General features: G+C 36.9%; 1 protein-coding gene across 1 annotated transcript in view; it reads left to right on the top strand.

Annotated features, from left to right (window-relative positions):
• The window catches only part of FREM2 (FRAS1 related extracellular matrix 2), a 119,907-nt gene that overhangs the window by 60,162 nt on the left and 38,086 nt on the right, over window positions 1–21,659 (top strand). Inside the window, exons 3-6 of the mRNA XM_039696650.1 lie at window positions 2,505–2,651; window positions 4,965–5,195; window positions 7,890–8,015; window positions 8,911–9,162. Of these exons, the coding sequence (XP_039552584.1) occupies window positions 2,505–2,651; window positions 4,965–5,195; window positions 7,890–8,015; window positions 8,911–9,162 (756 nt within the window). The remainder of the gene's footprint in view (window positions 1–2,504; window positions 2,652–4,964; window positions 5,196–7,889; window positions 8,016–8,910; window positions 9,163–21,659) is intronic.

Genomic DNA, 21,659 nt, shown 5'->3' with positions numbered 1-21,659 from the left:
AGGGTTTTGTCCTCAAAGCCTCGGTCTTGAAGTCACTTAGTGACTAACCTCACTCTAGATCCTTACCTTCAGTGCCTTACAAAGTTTCTAAATGTGTCTCACAACTGTTGCCATCTCATTTCTCATTAATATCTCATTGCACCACCTCCCATCTAGCATCTTCTGATTTAGCACTGCTGCACTCTGATCTCTGGCAAAATTCAGGAAACAAGTTTTCATGCCTCACTTTAGCAGCATCTTGCCAACCACGTCTCATGCAAAGTTCCTTTGGATTTACCATGTTCTTACACTACCCTCCATCCTTTTGTGTAGTTTTAAAAGGAATGGCTTCCCTATGCAGACTTCTGATGTACTTGTACTGCCAACACTTGTCTGGAAGAGGAATAAAAGCAAAACTGCCACTGGGGTATAGTAGCTTAATGCTTTGCCCAGCAGCCAAATGTCTGACTGTGCCCAAGGGCAGTGCTTGCGAGCAGTGCACAATCCATCTGCTGATAGAAATATTATTGTAGGGCTGGTACTTATTTTAGTAGTGAACCCAATTAAAGTGGCACGTGCTGTTTTATTTCTGACATTTTATGACTTCTAAAAGCTATACTCTTGATATTCTTCACAGGTGTTGTGTTTGTGTGGTGCTTAGCTCTACTATGTTGTAGCATCCGTATTAGGCAGGGGGAATTCATCTTACCCAGCATTAGATAGCTGTATTAAAAGTGTCTACAATGTAAAGGGTCACAACAGGAGTTTTAAAACACTGCTGAGGAAAAATGCACATACTTTTGTATATTTCAAGGCAAAGCTAATCTTATTCAAAAATAAATACCTAAATTAAGTCAAAGCTTTATAAAACGCCTCTTTCCTGGTTTTGGCTATAAAGACAGTTTAGGATTTCTAGCCCCAAAATAAATACCTGAAATGAGGTAAAGCTAATATGATAAGGTATCATATGCTTCTTGCTCTGTTTTGTTAGACGTCTGTAATAATAATAATAACAATAGTAGTAGTAATAGCAGCTAATAAGAAGAAGAAGAGTAGTTTTGTTCTGTGGGATACTGGACTGTGAAAAGGCTTGTATAAATCAGAAAACATGTATTTTGAACAAGAAAAAAGCACAAAGTGAGGACATAAAGGTTTAAAATTCCTATATTCTTTTCTTAAAATTTTAAAGCTGTTGGGTTTGGTATTGCACATTCTAAAATGTGCAATACCAAACATGAACTTGATCTATTTCAGGGACAGATGTAGGTCTGTAAAAATCAAGGCTTGTAAGTTCATGCAGCAGTATTTCTTCTCACTAGTGGTACAAATAAGTTCTCTCTCCTCTAAAAGACAGTAAATTTCCATCCTTTTTATAGGTCAGAAACTTTTATCCTTCTGTTAAATTTATGGTAAAATTGGGCAGTGTGTTCAAGGGTGGCACACAAATGGCTTTTCTCGCTGGATTAGAGAACAAGAAGTATTCTGTTACATTTGTCCCCGTAAACCAAGGGGAAGACATAACATCCAGCTAACCTAATGTAAGTGCTGTTGTAGTTACTGCTGTAACACTACAGCTGCTGGTTCTCTCTGCTGCCCATTAGTTTCTGATATGTGTGTTTGTAGCCTTCCCCTATGTCAGAAACAATAGAGATCAAAAGAGCAGAAAGGAGCAGGGTGAGGAGTGCAGGAGATACTCCAATAACCATTTCCATCCTTTCATTTACACAGTACTTTTGCCTATGTGTGAGATTGCACAACTTTAGTTCCTGGTTTTTCTAGTAGGCAGGTCAATAAAAAGCATAGAGGCTTATCTTTGAAGCAGAGTGAAAGCATGTGGAGTGGCTGCCTCATGGAAGAAACTGGAAGGGATAAACCAACATTCATTTGTCTCTTCCTCCAGTAATTAAGCCGTGAATTAATTTAAATGCTTAGATGTGTCTCTCTGCTGTTCACTTTTTTCACCGGCTTGGGTACAGAAGTGTTAATTTCTAAAGGAAATTTCTTACACATTTAAGGCAGTTGTTACCTGAGCAAACCTTGTTCTGTAGCAGCACCTTGTGGGAAGGAAATCAGACTACAGTCTACAGACACACAGCCCAGAGTTCCTAGAGGACAGTTGCCAAGTGAGCATCTGCCATCAGTGAGCTGAGCAGCTCATTTTATTACTGCCAGAGAACTTACAGGATTCTAGAGGAATAACAAGAACATCCATTAGGATGATATACAGAAGGCATGCCAAATACACTTTTATTAATGCTTGATCATTTTCTCTTGAGAAATAAAAAAAAAAAAGTGTACTATGTTTGTAAGAATCTAAGAAAATATTTACTCCTATGTGTAGCAAATTGTGGTTGAGTTCTTTACTTGTAATTTCTTAGTTTTAAATCTTTAAAACTTTTGGCTTGTGATGTCCAGATAGATGCATATCTTACCCAGGATACAAGGTTGCATTAACCTCAAAAGACAAAGTAATCTTTAACAAAAATGAAATATTTTAATTGTATCTTTTAAATTTTGTTTTGCAGGAGGCAATAAGCTGAAGAATCAACATTTTCGCTTAAACTGGGCATGGATCTCCTTAGAAAAGGAGTATTACTTAGTAAATGAAGACACCAAGTATCTTGATGTTGTTCTTAAACGGAGAGGTTACCTGGGAGAAACCTCTTTTATAAGTAAGTTCAATTCTGACCTTATCAGTTGCTTCTATAAATCACTGCCCAGGCAGTTGATTTAATGTATCAATGCAACTGTATCCTGTTGCTGCTGTTTCCCGACAAGCAAACTACATTCAAAGGAATATGTTTATTTATTAAAGAGTGTATCTTTTATATGCTATACATATTATTTCTATAGTTAAATAATGAAATTTTTCCTTTTCTGGTTCTTTTTTTGTCTTTTGCAATTAATTTCTGAATAAACAACCCAAGACATGGTCCTTTTTTCTTTGACTTGATTGATACCACTGTTTACTTGTGTCACAGAATACAGTTCCTGTCCAGATCTTCTTTCCCCTATAATGAAAAAATACAGTTGTAGCAATTGAAAAGACAACAATGAACATATATCATTTTCCAGGAAGGCTCTTGTGAGCTGGTCTGACCAGCAGACATGAACATTAGGCTCATTTTCTTCACTCAATGTTGGCAGTCAACTGAGGCTGATACAGGAGGTGTTGAAATCTGACTGCAGTGTCTTGGGAGTGGAAAGGTGAAAAAAAGGTTGTGTTATCACATTCTGCAACCTCACACCTGTTTCCAGCTTCTGGATCTGTTTCATCCTCTGATGCATTTGCACCAGGGAACGTTATCCTTGTACGATTTCACACTGAAACCTATGGTGAGTTTATACTGCTTAGAGAAAACACTCAATTTAAAGCTGTTTTTGCAGAGATATGTAAGCATTTACCTGGAAAGTTTCTGTTTATGGCTTTTTCTGATTAAAAACCAAAGTTTCAGGTAGCAAGATGCAGTAGGGATATGAGATTTTGGGGATATAGACCTTAACCAACAGGATCTTACTTAAAAGACTCTGTTTTTAACAGTGAACAAACTTTGATAATATATTTCTGCAAGATGCAGTAGGGATATCTATTTTGGCATGAGATGTTGGGGATATAGACCTTAACCAACAGGATCTTACTTAAAAGACTCTGTTTTTAACAGTGAACAAACTTTGATAATATATTTCTTTTAAAGAAAGAAAAGGAATGGAAGAGATAAATATATATAGTTAAGGATGTGTGGTTTAAATTAATTACTGATACTGAATAACAGATACTGATGTGACTTCTGATCCTTCAGGTAGAGTGTTTACGAAATTTTCTACCTATGGATTCAAGATCAGTTTCAGTATTCAGCTGACTGAAAAATCAGCAAAACCAGTCTGAGTAACTTGCCTCCAACTACCTTAATCCAGCAAATGGAATTACAGAATTGGAAAGAGCATAAAATATACTGGTCAAAATGCTTACTGGCCTTTCTGGTCCGTATGCAGCGCCAAAGTAGCTGAAGTTATAGGTTATATAGGTTTATAGGTTACATAAAATTGGCTATGACTGTGGACAAGGTGTAAGCCTGAAGAAAGAAAGGCAAGGTTTGCAGGGAAAGGTCATGTGTTCCAATGCATTAAATAATGCAGCCGGAAGAAACAATCAGAGAAGGGAGAAGTTTTAAGGGTTTTTTTTCTGAAAACCTGGAAAAAGCCTTTAAGATTTCAATTGTACTGTGGGATTTAAACAAGGCCAAATGCATGAGTTGGAGACAGTTCTGAAATACTGTCTAATTTCCAAGAGGGTCTTTCAGACTGCTTTAAAGTGGGAGTGAAATTCCTGTAAAAACCTGTTTCAGAGCAGTCTGAATCTGAGGCTGGAAGGCCTGTGCCATCTCTTTGGATTGAGTTGTTTGAATTTTTTCCAATGGACTTTCAGTTTCAACTTCACTTTAACGTAATGGTTGTCATTCTGCAAACACTGAAATAAGAGGATAATAATTTTTAAAAATTCTTATTGCAATGGCAATGTGGGCAAGGGTTCAGGTTTTGCATCTTCTTTTATTTTTATTCAGTATATTTTCATTGTGTCTATGTGTTTTCCTTAGCTTTCCCTTTAAAGTACGAACTTTCCAGGGGTGTTGTATTTTTTCTAAGAAAAATAAATATTTTCTAGGGTTTCAGGCAGGATGCTATTTAGATGTTCTGGAAAAGAGGAGAATCCAGAGGGCTAAAAGGAGAGAGAAAGTCTGTTGTCCTTTTTGGACATCCATAATTGGATTATGGGGAAATGGAAACTTGGTGTAACTTCAGAGAATGTAGAGTTTTTCCACCTCTTTGTGTGACACCCAATATAAAATTGATCAAGAGTAATGGACTTAGTTTGAATGTTCTCAGGTTGTGAAAAGTATATTTTTCTACATGTCTTTTAAATGTGCCACAATGGGATAAAAATTGCCAGTGATGTTGATAATGATCTGAATTTCTGATTTTGACAGGTATTAGCACCAAAGATGGTACTGCCAAGAAAGATAAAGACTTCAGAGGAAAAGCCCAGAAGCAAGTGCAGTTTAATCCTGGTCAAACCTTAGCTACATGGAGAGTACGGATTTTGAGTGATGGAGAACATGAGCATTCTGAGTCCTTTCAAATTGTTCTTTCTGAGCCCGTCATGGCAATTCTGGAATTTCCTGCTGCATCCACAGTGGAAATTATTGACCCAGGAGATGGTGAGAACCTTTCCAGTACTGTACTGCTAATATGTGCATATACCAAAAGATAAGCTGGAGTGCAAATGCTGTGAGTAGCAGTGGGTACAAAAGGTTTACAGTCCTCAAAATATTTCTGAAGACAGGCTTGGGCATCAGGTAGCCATTTGTCCTCTATCACTTTAAGTGCTTGATGAAGGGTTTACTCAGGTAGCATGTTTTTTATGAAATACCTGCATTTTTTATTATATGTTATTTCTAAGGGCTTTGTTTTCATTTTAGGTGTAACAGGTTTTCCATTAAATATGTTTGCAGACTGAATGTGTCTGAAGAGTTGGTTGGAGGTTGACTTTTTGAGATTTACTCTGAGATTTACTCTGAGATTTACTTGAGATTTACTCTGCCATGGTAATTCACATTGGAGAGGATGGTACAAGAATGTCTAGGCCGGTTGATCACAAGAAGTTTGGTGTTGGAGTGAACTACTTTTATCAGGCCTTGATACCAACCTGAGAAGCTCAGTAATTGAAAAGTTCATTAGACCAAGTGTAGCACATGCTGTGTCAAGAACAAATAAAATTATGTTTAAATATAAATCAAGAAACATGCTGAATTTAAAAAATTCTAAAAAAGAAGAATTTTTTCATTCTTCTTTCTTCATGCTCTGGTTGCTTTGCATCTTTTCAGCTGCATCCAGACGCTTGAACCCTTGGGCTGTAGTCACACAGAACTGTCCTTAAGAAATCTTGTAAGTGCTGGACAACCATACAACTTGAATGGTCTTCCTTAATTACATTTGAAGAGTGTAGGGCATGTGTCTTAGTTCCTAGTTACAAATGCAAGTTAAACCAGAGCTTATCTCACATCCATTTTTAATCACTGAGAAAAATAGTGCTTAACTTGAAAAACAACATGTATGAGACAGAGAAACAACTTGAAAATGTGTTAAATCTCTTTTCTATGATCAGTAAGATAGCACAGTTAGAGGTAATTGGCTGACTCTTCTTTATGCCACCAACAATATTTTGTATTTCTTACATTAAGATAAATTTTTTAGTCCCAGAGAATTTGTATTAATTATACATAAAGAGAAGTTGCAAAGGGCAAAATTAAATACGCAGCTGCAAATCAAGGAATATCTAAAAGAAATCTAGAGAGAGAACTTTGAGGGATGGGCTGTGTTTCCTAACAGCATTTTGAAGCTCAGGGTTTACCAAGCTCACTGAATAAGAACCATCAAAAGTTTTATTCTGCTTCCAGTGAAAAAATCATTGATTTGAATTGTGTGGCTTTAGGATCAAGACTGTGAGTTTGTTCAGAAAGCTGTACCAGTCTCTTGAGGTATGGGACATTTGTTAATGTTTTATTGGAAATATAGATTGCATAGGGATATGGGTTTTTTATACTAGCTGTGATGGTGTAGCTCATTCTCCTCAAGACTTCTATGTTGTTCATGATGTCTGTTAAACTTTTATAGTGCCATTTTACTCCTAGTTGAATAATTATGAGAGAGAGAGAGAGGAAACCAAATAAATCAGATTCCTGCATGTTTTAGAAGGTTAGAGTTTTTTATTTTGCCAACTAAATTCTAAAGGGAGAAATAGAAGGGATGAAATGGGTTGGGGTTTTTTTAGTGCTGCCTTTTGCTTTACTTTAAAACAAAGAAGTGGGGATTTGATATTTTTCATCATGTTGAATTTTTGCCTTGCCAGAATAGTGAGTAGTCTTGGTCTTATCAAACCTGAATTACAGCATTTTTAAAGCAGGCTTTTGACCTCAAGTCATGCTAGTAGTAGTTGGAGAACTACAACCTGGAACATGTTTTCAAAGAAGTCACCTGACGATTTTCAGAACACTGTTTGCTAAAGTACTCTGAAATTTTTAAAAATTTGCTTTGTGCAGTCAGCTGATATCACTTAATTTGATATTATACAGAATTATATTCTGTTTGGGTTGTAGTCACACTAATGAAACTGTAAAGGTGCTTTGTAACTATGTGTGTAGCCACCTTTTGTTCTTGAGTTTTTGAGAGAGCAAGAGGAAAATTGGTTGTGACTCCCAGTTACAGCATAAACCCAGCAATCTGATTATATGAGCGTAAAATAATGAAGGAGTTCAGAATGCATTTTAGTGGGTTTTTCCCCTGAAAAAAGATCTGATATCCTTTTTTATGACACTGCCTGTATTAGCTGGGTGTCCTAGTAAAAAAGTAGTGTAGACATGTAACCAACTAAAATCAAATGTCCAAGTCAGAGTAAGATGTCAGGAGCTCAGCCTTGCCCCTCAATGCCAAATGATTATCCTGGTTATCTTGGTGCAGTAAATTAAATAATGGCCTTGATGAACCACAGACTCGTGTAAGCTATGCTATTGATACTTCTGCAGTTAACAGTTAATAATTAAATACCATGGAAATAATAAAAAGACAGACTTTGAGAACAAATTCTCCAAACACTGTCTTGCACCATTAACCCTAGATAAACAAATCAGTCACATTAGAGACCACTTAATAAGGGCTTGTGAATTCAGACCGAATGATCTGATTTACTTTTCCATTTCTGAAGCACTATGGAACTCTACTTCTCTCACCCTTCAAGTTTTACTGACAATTTAGGGGCATTGCCAATAAATGCAAGTTGTTTTTTGCAGTTCAGAATATTCAAAAATGCTCTTAGCTAATGTACAGGTGACTTTATGAGGTTCTTTTCTTTGCAGAGTCAACAGTCTTTATTCCTCAGTCCACCTATACTATTGAAGAAGATATTGGTGAGTTATTTATTCCAGTCAGAAGAAGTGGAGATGTGAGTCAGGAACTGATGGTCATCTGCTACACACAGCAAGGTAGTAGAATCTACTATAGAATAACAAAATGGCAAGCGTGGAAAAGAGACATAAATTTAAAAATACTTATTCCATCTATTTTATAATAATTTTTTTTAACTCTGTTAATTACTTTTTCTAAATATCTAAATATCTTCAGTCTCAACTGGAAATGCATTCGTGTCTGTAATCTGTCTAAGAGTATTACTGAATGCAGTTTAAAAAGCATCATGGAGAGGTAAAGAGGACCTGTGTTCTTTATATTTCTGCAAGATTTTTATATGCAGCCCCTTATATCGGAAAGTGATGAGAACTGAAAGCACTGCAGTAATGGCCCTGGCTATCCTTTGTTTGCTTGCATCTTGGAAAAAATTATACCAAAAAATATTGCTTAATTGTCATACTTGTTGCTCCTCTGACTTTCAGTCTCTTACTAATAATACATGTGCAGGGCATGGGCTTTCTACACCTGTGGTTTTATTATTATTTTTTTATCTGGAGAGTTGAAGCATTATTTTGTGTAAAGTGATCTAGAATCCAGATAAATTGTTTTCATGATATTCTGTCTGTTCAAGTCCACTGGTATCTTCAATATGGGTACAATATACTAAGATAGTTAACTGATAATCCTCACAGGGGCTATTTTGTCAGTCTGTCCCTTGTGATAGGCATTCCTTCTGACTGGAAAGGTGCAAATGATTTGAAGAACCGCACTTTTGCACTTTTCCATTGTATCATATACAGAAGTAGTAGAGATCTCAAAAGTGGGTCTGTAGACCTCTGACCTTGTCCACAGCCCACCTTACCACCAAAGAGTAAACAGAAATTCAAAGATAATGAAAAGAAAATTCCACTTCTGTGAGGAGATCATTGTAACCATGGTATGTGTAGTGACTGTTTTCCTTTTGTGCCACAGGAACAGCATCAGGCACTGCCCCAACCTCTGTACTTTCCTACTCTGACTACATATCCAGGCCAGAGGATCACAACAGCATTCTTCGTTTTGACAAAGACGAACGAGAAAAAACATGTCGGATCGTCATCATAGATGATTCCTTGTATGAAGAGGCTGAGACCTTTGATGTTTTGCTGAGCATGCCCATGGGTGGAAGAATTGGTGCAGAATTCCCAAGCACTCGCATTACCATTGTACCTGACAAGGATGACGGTAAGCTATCATACAATTGAAGTGATACCCCCAGTGCAGGACAGAAACTACAAAGAAACTCACATTCAAATCAGTTTGTGGGTTTTGTTTTTCTTCCTGCTGGTTAGAACACATGCTGCTTCCATCTTGAGATTAGAAAATATTATTGGAAAGCTGTGCGGGTTTTTGAAAGTGTTTGGTGTTGCTATTTTATTGGTTGAGAAAATCACATGAGCAGTGATTGTGAGCAAGGAGCTGCACCTTTCTATCCTGTCACATTAACAGACATAATCCAAGATGTCACCTTGCATGGGCAGCCTTTTTTCTGTGATTCTGAGGCTGTGTCTGCAAAGCCTTTGGGCCCATTCAATCATGCTGCAAGGGCCCTACTGGAGGCCCTGATGGGACAGAAGCCATCTAGCATCTCCCAAGAGGAAAGCTATATTTCTTCTGAATTGATGCTGCATTTGACCTTCTGCGTAGAAGTGCCCATTTGTACTCTCTTTGTCTTTTTAATAAAGCAAATATTCAGATAAGAGTAAAGTTGCATTAGAAATTGCCTCAGTAAGGAAATACTGACAGAATCATGTCATTTGTTCAAATGGTTAATAGATTTAAGATATTGCTTTGAAAGGGACACCTGGTGGTGATTAGAAAAATGGGTGTGACTGAGAGTAGAATCAGTACACTGTATCAGCAGCTGCTTTCATAAATACATGTATTAATTCTGCCTCAAGTCTCTCCTTTATGCTTCAGCATTGGTGTGACAGCTCTTTTTCTAGGAGAAATAGCATGAAATCTTCCTGATACAATTGCCCTATTTAGGTGTGGAGTTTGGAGACTGACATCTCAACTGTAAATTCTGAGATAAGACTACTGATAAGCTGTTTGAGTCCTCTCTTTGAGGCCATAAACCATCTATTGTGACACCATCATATTTCCTAATGACTAAAGGGAGCAATTACATAGCACAGTACTCTTTGAAAGTCGGATGCCAAAACAGACCATTATTATCAGCAAAGTGATTTCTCTCTAGGTGAGGATACAAAAGGCAGCTCTTCAAGGCAGGAAGTCTGCACCCAGCTAATTGCCTCATAAATACTCAGCCTGCCTGAAATTTCTCACCTGTAATCCTGTGACAGAGGTGACTTTGTTTTCTCTGTGGAGCATTTGGGGAATCATATAGCGTTAATGACTACAACAGGCTGAAAAAGCAGGTCTTGTAAAGTAGGAGATCATATAGCAAATGCAAGCCAAAACAGAAATCTTTATTTGAGTCTGCTATTACAGCAAACACTAATTTATTCATTTAGGAGCTTCTACAACAGTATGAATAATTTTGATTAATTCAAAAACTTTAAAGTTGTACATAGCAGAGTATAGAATATTTAGAGAGTAACTATTAAAAATATGTATTCATGGAGAAGCTGATTACCCAAAAATTGAAGGTGTTCTGACTGCTTAAACATATATATGGAGAGTTTGGGATGAAGAGAATGATTCTCCAAAACATTAATTAATATCAGAGATGAGCTGAAATTAGACCATTAACTCTTCAGTGGGAATCTCAGTGAGTCCCAGTCACAACAGGGTATAAAACTTAATATTTTATGAAATTCACACATAATATTAGGGAAGTTAATGAGAAATCTCCTTTAACACTTCCATTAGAAAGCAGGAGAAGTAATTTAGTTTGTGTACCATTGTTCAGTTTTAAGTTTCTGCATTTATGAGCACAAGCTGCCTCAGAGCTACAAACTTTTCTGCACAAATTAATTTAGCAAAGAATAACCTTATGGGATTTATTTAAAAAGCTGGGGAAGTTTGGGGAATTAGAATAGAATATTTTCATTATGTAGCAACTGAAATATCTATGTTTGTTGGTAGGAGTAAAGAATATTTGGGATATTGAAAGATAAGGGGTTTTTGAAGGATAGGTTTGGAACGCTTCTTTGCAAACATTCACTTTGCTTTTTACACCCAAAATATTATGTATGTGGTACTTGAAATTATGTAGCAGAACTTCTCTTTACAGTGAAAGAACTCCCACAAAGAATCCCAGCACATGCAAAAACAGTTCACTTACCAGTAAAATTTTTACCACATTCTTTTTAGTTTGAATAAAAATATAAAGCATGAAAAGTCTGTATTTATTTCATCTAACATCTGTTGTGCTGTCCTATCTATAAAAAGCAGAGAGCAGACGACAGAGTAGATAAATTATAGATTACACCTTGCATGTTTGTTTTTAATGCATTCACATACACATACAAATACATGTTTACAAGCACATATTTTTGTAAGGCTTTAGCAGGCTGGCAGTCATGATTGAAATTCTGCATAAATAAGCAGAGGATTTTTAGCAGCACTGATTATTATTGTTTGCAGTGCACAAAATTAATTTTACTAATTTAAACCAGTGTGGTATGTGGAAAAAAAATATTTAGCTTTTAACAGTAAGATTTAATTCAGAAGATGTCTAAGATAGAGGTTGGTAGAAGCTTCAGCACATTTGTAATAGCCTGTCAGCTATAGTAATGCTGTAATGCTAAATTCTGTGGTCCACTTTAGTCTCAACTTCACACCTGATACATATTTCTCATTGTTTGTTTAAATTCATCTTCTACTTAACAGAGTTTCTTTGGACAAATGTCACAGTGTGTCATTAAGTGATGTCTCCAAGAACTGTGACTGGATTAACATTATGCGTTGACTTCTTTAGGCCAAACAACAGAAATAGCAAAGGTCAAAGTTTAAAAATACTACATGAAATCTTTCCTATGGAACTCAAGTCAGCACTAGCAGCATTGTCTTATCTCCTCTGGCATTCAGTGTGAGTTAATTAGGAAACTCACCTTCAGCACCTACCATCCAAGTCTTTTATTTTTAGAGAATGCCCTTAGGGTCTAACTAAAATGCTATAGTTGCTATATAATCTTGACAATAAAAAAAGTAAAAGGCATGCTCTGGTGAACTACAGTGTATTCACTAAATTCCAGGCGACTGAAAAGTTTAATTGGGGATTATACAGTTGTGTTGTTCTGCCAAAGCCAAATCTGGGGGAAAAATATTGTAGTATGTAGAACATGTACTGGTATATTTATATATTGTGAATGGTGAATTTTCAGATTGGTGCTGCTATTGGGACATCTCCTAATTTGGAAGGGACTTTTCCTGATAGGTACTAAAGTTAGATAGAAAAAAGGATTAAGTTAATGAAGTAAGTAGCAGAAAAAACTTCACATGGAAATCTTGAATTCAAAGTTACACATACCACTACAGTTAAGGCACTAAAAAGTAAAAACATGGTTGGCTTGAGTCAGATGTGATAGTTATTCACTGTGAACCATGGAAGAAAACCATGCATAGGGAAAAGACCTGTGTGAATCATCCGCTTCTGGGGGGGGCACTAATCTCATTTGGTATTAGCCTCTGTAACTTTAGACATCTGATTCAAATACGCCGTTACAGGATTATTCTATAGTTATTGAAAAGAGAGATGTACTCCCAGGAAACATCCCATCCTAGGACAATTATCTAAATTGTTGAGCCCAGTCACCATGGATATCAGGTGCATCTGAATACATTGATTTATGAAACCCTACTTCAGAAATGTAATTTGTGAATACAAAGTTTTAAGCACTACTGGGCATGAAGAACGTACCTATACTGCATGGAGAGCACAGAGTTCAGCATAAAGCTCATTTAAAGGAAGCACTTTACATAACAGATAAATATGCATCTAGGAAAAGGAAGATGAGGTTAATGTGCACTTTTCATTCTCCTTAGACAGAGGAATCCTGGAATTCAGTCTGAGACTCATGAAAACACTCAGACCCTGCTCTTCCGTGGAAATGCCTTAATCCTCAGGCACTTAGCAACTAAACTAGATCAGCCTGAAAGTGCTCTCTGTTTTTCCAGCTGAAGCGGTGACTCTGAAATAATTTCATAGAGAGAAAGAGAAAATGAGATCCAAGTCTTTTGTTAGTATTCATATGGGAATGAAGAGCCTGTAATTTGGTTCCAGCACTAACAATGTTACTGTGTTGTATGCCACAAGTCTGATACAAAATGCTTTAACAAGGTTTGAGTCAAAGCTCTGCTTTTTCATAGTCCCAATATTTTGACTGCTGTGCTAATTTAGACTCTCTTTTACTTACTTGGTTTTTTATTGTGGGCAAATTTAAAACTCAGTTCGTAATCACATTTGGAAACCAGAAGAGGTGTGGTGAATGCAGAGCTGGAAATTTGCACCTAAAGGGAAAATACTTCCAGTAATTTTGCGTGCTACACATTTTTTGTAAGTGGCTGTCTCCCCATGTGATTTTAATTCCATGCTGCTGTATTTAGTGTTGCCGTGAGAGCACGCAGCCTTACAGCCAGCCTGACAAACACTCTTCCTGCCTTAGTGGAATTGTTGAAGACTCATGCTGTTCACAGCAGGAAGTACATTAAATACATTTCTTCCACTTCATTCACATTAGATAGGCAAGAAGCTGCTCAAACTTCTTCTTGACATTTTTACACCAAGGCTGGGAAAGCAAAGGACTCAGATTTATGTCAGAGATTTGGTGACCATTATCTTTACACCTGATCAACAGAATCAATCACTCGTACCATCCACATGATAGAGGGTAGCACTGTCTGGGAATATTTTACAGATGAGTAAACTGGATGATGGTATCCTAATGTAGAAAGGGAATGTTTGACATGAAACTGAACAGATTAATTATATCATCTTTTGGAGATTTCATTAAAGCATTTGCTGTCACTTTCCTTACACTTAATTAAATTTTGAAAATCCTTAGACCACGTTCTGGAAATTGGTACCCACTAACACTTTTCCAGCTTCCTTGGAGTGTAAAATACATATTAATATTTACTATCAATGGCCTGAAAAGTCAGCACTGCAATGCTACAGTATAAATATATGCTTTGCATTGGCTTCTAGCAAGTAGGCACTATGAACTAACTCTCAGAGTGTGTACTAAGCCAAATTTACAGCTTATGATAAATAAGCGTTTTGTTAGTAACCCTGTTTATTGGACGAATGTCCTTATCTCACAAGGCAAGTTGGAATCTCCTTATTTCCATTGGTCTCCAAGGCAGGCAGTCAAATGTGCCTTTTTTCTTTGCCAGTAGATCTGTCATATCTTAAACTGAACAGGTGGTTGATTAATCTTGGAAGTTAACATCTGCTAGTGCATTTGTCCAATTTTAATTACAATCTGAACAATACAGGCAGAGCATACCCACTGTTGTGTTGCAGACTCGAGTCATGATTTGGCCAACTATCCATCACCACTCTCTGGAGATGCCTGAAATAGTGAACTAGTCCTTTTTTCCTGTGCACATCCATCTCTGATTGCTTTCTCCCTTTAATGTTTTACAGTGCTTGTGAGTCTGATGCCTCTGGGACTTCTGAGCAGCTTTTAACTTCTTTTGTCCTCCCATTAAGTAAAATCTCTATATGACCCCTCCTCTTTCCCCAGCCTGTGGCAGGTGGCCAGGTTGGCAACTTATCAAGGGAAAAAGTGGATGACAGCCAGCTTATGACAAGTTATACTCCCAGTTTTCTTTACTAATAGCTTCTTGCTATCACCAGTTTAACAAAGTGAAAAATGTTCAATCCATGATGATAGCTTTAAAGATTTCACGTACTGCCTGCTTGCTACCTATCACAGAAATAAATTGTCATACCTTACAGTAGGACATTCTATAGAGTAACCAGGCACAGTTATTATTTGCTTTCTTAGCATTATTTGTTGCTTACAGTTTATTATGCATATGCGTGTCCCATTTTATAGGTGTGTGTGTATATATATGCATGTGTGAACTACAGATGTTGGATTAATCTCACTTTTATTCATCTGCTTAATAACTAGCATTATAGTCCAACCTTGTGATCTGGGCTCCTTTGATAGGAGAGGAGGACAGAACATGATCTCCAGGCAGTACTTTGTCACATCTGTTTCAGATGGCTCTTTTACAGTAGGGGATGCAGCTGGTGGAGCACTAAGCTCTTCAGCCTTCACTACTGTATGTTTTTAAATGGGTTGCTTACACATCCAGTATTACACTTCTATGTGAATTGCAGTGAAATTGCAGAATTTGAGGAAAGTGTTGAAATGCAGAAAACTTTTAGTTTTGTACTCAAAGCACACAAAATAGCCAATAAGCAGAAGGCACAAGATTACATGAACTATAGAAAAAATTATGCCTTCTGTTAAATTTAGAATGAGTTTAATGGTGTTCTTATGTGAACTGGTATTGCATCCCAGAGCCTAATTGGTTTATGACAGTTCACTCAAGAGTACATTGAGCTGCTTTCTCTCTTGTGTCTTGCTCTAGTATATTATATTTTTGATGGCATTGGTCTTTGTACTGTAGATCTTGCATTTATGATACACTGTTTGGAAATGAATGAATGCCTAGCAAACCATTCTAAATTTTTCATCTGTTCATTGTTGGATATGGTTGTAGGGAGTGAGTTTAGTAACTGAGTGAGTACTTTGCATGTTTAAGATTTGGATAATCAAGTTGAGTAGGATATCTTGTTGCATTCAGTTTTCCTAAGGCTTCTTCAATCATCTTCCTTACTTTGAATCTCATCATACTGAGACTTTGCTCATATAGACCCAAAAGATACTGAACACTGTTACCACGGTAGCCCATTGGGCTTTAATGCCATCGATTCTCCTTTGGAACTTGTGAATCCTCAAAAGATTAACTCAGTTACTATCTAGCTTCACTGCCAGGATGCTGTTTTCTCTCTCACACAAATGGGATCAAAAGTCCAAGACACAGAATACAGCAAGTTTTAGCATACAGGAAACCATATTTTCTTTCATTAGAGCTCTGCTTTTGTGGTCTGATAAGTCTGGCTGCTGCTCTATTTTCACTTCTGCTCTGTCTTCGCTGCCAAGTCCCATCCTCAACAGTAGCTCTGGTTAAGGGATATCGTGCATGCTTTTCTTCTACAGCCTCGGTGAGCTAAATATATTCTGATTCTATGTGGGCAGAAAAGCCTATAAGAAATTGTTTCCACTGGCTAAGCAAACAACGTAACCAGCATTGTGACTGAATTGTAAAAGTGCAAAAATCTAAAGTCGGATCAGCCAGAAACAGCTGCATACTGTATCTTTGCCTGGCTGCTACTGTATCTTTACCTGATTTCTAAAATGCTGCTGAACTTCTCACGCCATTTCTGTTTGTAGCCCTCATTTTTTTACCTGAATCACTGACTGTAAGCACCTTCAAGCTTTACCTCTTTGTGAAGAACCTTGTGTGTGGTATATTTAAGTGCTACTGCCAAGAACTTTCCATTTATCTGTCTGCCTCTGTTTCATCAGTTTGTTGATAATGTTACCAATCCCATTTCCTAGGCTTATTATATAAAAGTAAACTAATTAATTTAAAAAATAGAGCATGTAGAAGATTCTGAATTGGTTTCATGCTCTGTGGGAGGTATAGCTAGTAGAAAAAAGGTATGTGAAATTCAGATGGTTACTGCAGGCAATATAATCATGGTTGGGTGTGTCACCAGATTCCAGTGTCTGTTTCTTCATCTGTTAGTCTTTATATTTTTATTTCCATTGGTGAATGAGGCAATTATCTGCATTATGGAATGGTTTAGGCAAATGATTGGATCTTGATCTGCTTACAGCAGAAAAATTCTTCTGGCCCTGTTCTCAGACTGAACACAGGAAAAATTCCTCCAACATGTGTAGTAGTTCCAGTGATATCAAGGTCTGTAGGTTATACCCTGAAGGGTATGGAAGAATCATAACAATCCTACCCTGCTAATAAATATTTTCAGAGATATGGTAGTTCACCGATATATGAATTTGGTGTTTCAGAAAGATATCAATGTGTCTTAGCAAACCAACAAAGGTAAATTAATTGCTTCAAGGGGAGGTCACTTATTAGAGTGAACTGCACACATTAGCCTTTCTACTAGCATGCCATTTGTAGCTGGGAAAAAATTTAAGAGTGCTCATTACTATCTTGTACATAATAATTAACAAATTTTTGAAAAATTAATTTTTACTTTAAAGGCACACATCTTCAACGAGTTGAGCCACAGCTTGTCCTCATACACTCAAATGTCTTTATTCTCCATTGTTCAGGAATACTCTGTAGCTCATCGAGCTTTTACTGCACTGTTTATGATCAGCAGCCTGACATTAAGTAAAATCAGAATTAGCTCTGTTCTCCAGGCTACAAACACTGCAGGCTGTCAAGAAGGAAGGTGCAGGTGACCAGAGATGGGGTGTCACTCTAGCCATCTCACTGCCATCCTCACTCTTGCAGCTAGAGCTGTAGTCTGCTTCCTTTAGCATGTTGCTTTGCTCGCATTTGAGTTTTGCTTATTGATGTAGCAGAGAGTTTAGATAGGGACTCCAAGCCTGCTTATGATGGTACTGTGTCTAGAGAAACTGAAGCATGGATGCACTTTAACATAAAGGATGAGTTAAAATATGAATTCTTATGTTAAATTAGTGTAGACCATAAATTAATTAAATGTGAATCATATATAATGTTCATAGCAGTTGCTGCTTCACACCATGTTACTTTACTGAAATTACTAGGTTAAGTTGCATAAAATGAGAGTAATTAATAGATGGGCCAGCGTAATCATTGTATGGCACTGCCATTGTGGATTAAAAAAGAAACACCAATTTCCTTACAGAATCAAGATGTGTTTCGTAAAGATTGCATTAATTTGAATCCATCCTGTTACAGTGTTTGCAGAATTGTTTTAAAAACCCTTTTTAACTCAATAGACAGAAATGATTTGTTGACACAAATGGAAAAGCAGACATTATTTGCTTAAGATAATGTCTGTGGCAATTTGGCTGAAACTAGCAATTTTGATTCTGAGGGGAATTTGCTTTTTGATTGCAAAAGTTATGACAACACTACTAGGAAAATTGTAAAGCTGTTAAGATTGCAACATATGAATTTGAAAATAATCTGTTTTGACCACATCAAATAAAAAGCTACTGGCATTTGCACAATAGGTACTTGCTACAGAATTGAGCTTCGATTGTAATCTTGACCCCAGCTTCTACAGCATTCAGTGAAAATAAATGACTTGGCAAATTAAATTCATTGTGCTAAATGCAAGCTCAGTCGCTTGCATAGTGTCAAGTGTGTGTAAATAGCTGCAGAATGGTGCTACCTAGTTTCAGATTTTAAAGTCCCCTTTGATATTGTTTTGATATAAAACTTTTGTAATGGATGGTTTCTCTGGTTTTCTTTTGCTGCTATTAACATGCATATATGACAGAGATTTCAGAAGGTGACCTTTACTGTTATGAAACAGTAAATAAACACTCATACCTTCTTACATTTAATGAAGTCTCATTCTTAACTGGTCTATCTACAATTCACACACATCATGTTTGTAACATTGGAATCTGTTATGTTAGGGACTCATCATATAGTCCTTTAATGCCAGCTTTGATCCTGAAATGCAAGTAGCCGTTGTGTAGGGATGTATGTGTTGCCTGAGTATGAGCCAGATCAGGTCCAGCAAATCTGGCCATGTTTGTCTGATTTTGTGTCCAAGTTAATGACCTGTGCCAGCCATCAGGGCTTCTTACTTCAGATTCAGCATGGCCCTATCATGTCCAGACTGTACCAGAACAGGCTTGTAGGCTTGCAAAGCCTGGTTTGCACCTTTTGTATTACCACAGCAGACTACTGCTAGCTCTGGCAACTCATAATATTCACATCATAGCCTTGTTTGTACTGTTAATGGAAAGAAGGAAGGCAAAAGCTTTTAGGAATAAATAGTCTTAATCCTAGAAAAGATGAGCCATAAGTTCATTTGTAAAGACTGCTTCTCCTGGTTCGTGTCTGAATATGTTGGAGTGCCATGTATGTTTTCTTCTATTATCTCTTTTCTCCTGAGAGTATATGTATATATATGCATATGTATATGTGTGTGTGTGTGTAGCAGCATGTATCACTGAAGTTCACTTTAGTGTTAAGCCTTACCAAGGTGTCAGCATGAAAGAGTCTGTTCTTTTGTGTTTGTCCTAAATAACCTGCCAAAACTATTTTTTTTATAAACAACCTACTCTTTTGCAATGTCTCCCTAAAGCAGTTTATAAGGATATAATTTTAAAACGTAAAGCCTCTTTGGAAATAAACATTTTTGTGCTATCACATTGATTTGACGATGAACCTTCAAAGTTAGATGTGTTCCTAACAACATGAGAAGTGTGTTTGTTTTCCTGCTTGATGACTGACAAGTGCTGTAGTTGAGATATGCCTCTGACTCTCTAAGTACAAGAACGAAGCAAAGTTTTCATTTCTGTGCCAAGAAACCTGGGACTAAAGCTCCTAACCTTTCTCCTCTGATTATTGCAACTTCATGCCAGCAAAATCTGTGGGTCAGAACAAAAAAAAACCTTAGAAAACTTCCTCTTATTTCTCTAAGAGGAACCATTAAATTTGCAGTAGTCTCTCTTCAGAGTGATTACTAGATTAAAGGTCTGCTGTAAGTGAGCCTGCAGTCATTGAGCAGAGTGTTTTCCAGACATGACCTGAGATAGACAATGCTTTCCCTGTTAGGAACTTGGCTTTGCTCCTTCCCCTGGGGAGCTACTAACACAGCTTACAGGAAATGAATTTAGAAAACATTTGTAAGGATTTGTTTCCTAGGATGAGTAACCATGCAGAATGTGTCTTTCATTGAACATACATACCTCAAAAAGTGTGAAAAACTCACTCTGAAGTACAAGGCAAGCTAGCTGAGTGTGTAGATTTTTTTTTTGTTTGGCTGTGACTACAGGAATAAATTGTATGTGAGGAGTTTTCTTCATCAGCAGTGAAACAAGTGTTAGGATAATGCTGTAAGAAACAAACAATATTTTATTTTATGCCTTCCACCTAGTTTAAGGCATATCATGTAAGTTCCCTATGTAGCCAGTAAGTAGAAAGGAATGCTTCCACACCTCCTCAGATTTTTCAGATTGCAGTCAGTGAGCCATTCCACCTGTCCCCCTGTATGCTCATTGTGCTGGGAAACCTGCAATGGCCTTTGTCCTTGCAAACTGAGAGCAAGCAGGCTCCCTGTGAGTACCTCTCACTAAAGTGCTTAAAATGAGGTGCAGCCAAGTCCAGATCAAGTTCCGGAACCATTGTGACATAAGAACAAGATTAGGCTTGGGAAGTGTGCTGAACCCTAAGCAAACCTGTTTAAGAAATGACGTGTATTAGAATTGATAATTTTTTTTAACTGCCTTTATCTATCTATTGGCACATTAATAACTATTTGGTCTTAGTAGGTATTCTGTATTTTTGTTGTCTAGAGGCTGAGAAAGTCTTTGTCCATCTTAAAAATTTAGGAGAACATTTTATGTCAAAATGACACATTGCTTTGCAGATCTAATATCCAGTGCTTCAGTATCCCTGTAAGAAGAACTCTCATCAAAGTTAATAGTAGTTACACAAAAGGTACAGAGGGTATATCCTGTTCACCCATTAAAAATGTTTCAGATAAGAGCTTTGCAGTTCTAAGTATAAAAACACCTACTGACAAGCCAGGCTCTATGGGCAAATAAAGTAAAATCGATGTGTGTCTGTCTGTGCACACAAATACACACACCTTTAAATACACATACTCTTGAATTAATTAAAAAAAAAAAAAAGTTAAATTGGAACCAACAACATTTTTGTCTTCCAAGGTTAGACTTCTTCCAAGTTAGTCCTTCACCCTGCAAAGGTTGATGACTTTGATAATGCTCAAAGAGGTCTATGAATCTGCACTATTTTTCAGTAAATACATTCAGTTCCATTAATTTGTTGCATGATTTCAGTTTTAGCAGACAAGTAAGGAGGCAACTGCAGTTTTTCATTGATGAGGAATATTAAAGGATTTCTTTTTTTCTTTTTTTGTTCTTGCTGCTCATAGAGCACTGAGCAATTGCTGTGATCTTTGCCAACTGAATTCATGTTGGCTGTATGCTGCATGGTATTTCAAACACTTTGTGATACTGATAATGATGCTAATAAATTCTCACAAGGCAGCATAAGAAACTTGTGATGAAGTGCAAGGAGAACTTGGGTAGGTCTTTCTGTGCTTGTGGGAGGTAGCTGTGATTTCTGCTGTGCAGAGGGAAAGCTGAGGCATTGGCTGTGCATGATTAATCTTGCATGTTTGAAACAGGAATGGAAAGGATAGAAAAGAGGAGATGATATACATCCAGGATGAAGCTTGGATATGTTTTTAAGGCTGTTTACTTTGTGAAATTACTGTGGGTAGGAAAATTGGAAAAGGGAGGAAAAAATTAAGCTAAACAATGTGTCTGTTAAATGGAATAGCTCTTAATCTCCTTTGCTTTTTGCTCTTCTTTCTTATGAACTGTGGAGCTTTAATATGAAGATAAAGACTATTCATATTTCAGTTTACATGAAATAAGATTGATTTTGTTTTAAATGCTAGATGTGGGAGAACTAAAATTAAGTATTTGAGCCTTTAGTTAGCTGGAAAACATTACCAAGAG

The sequence above is a fragment of the Passer montanus genome, unplaced genomic scaffold, assembly GCF_014805655.1.
Source record: "Passer montanus isolate IOZ18808 unplaced genomic scaffold, ASM1480565v1 scaffold99, whole genome shotgun sequence".
NCBI lineage: Eukaryota > Metazoa > Chordata > Aves > Passeriformes > Passeridae > Passer > Passer montanus.
Note: the sequence above shows the minus strand (reverse complement) of the source record. Positions and strands in the feature narration are given on the sequence as shown.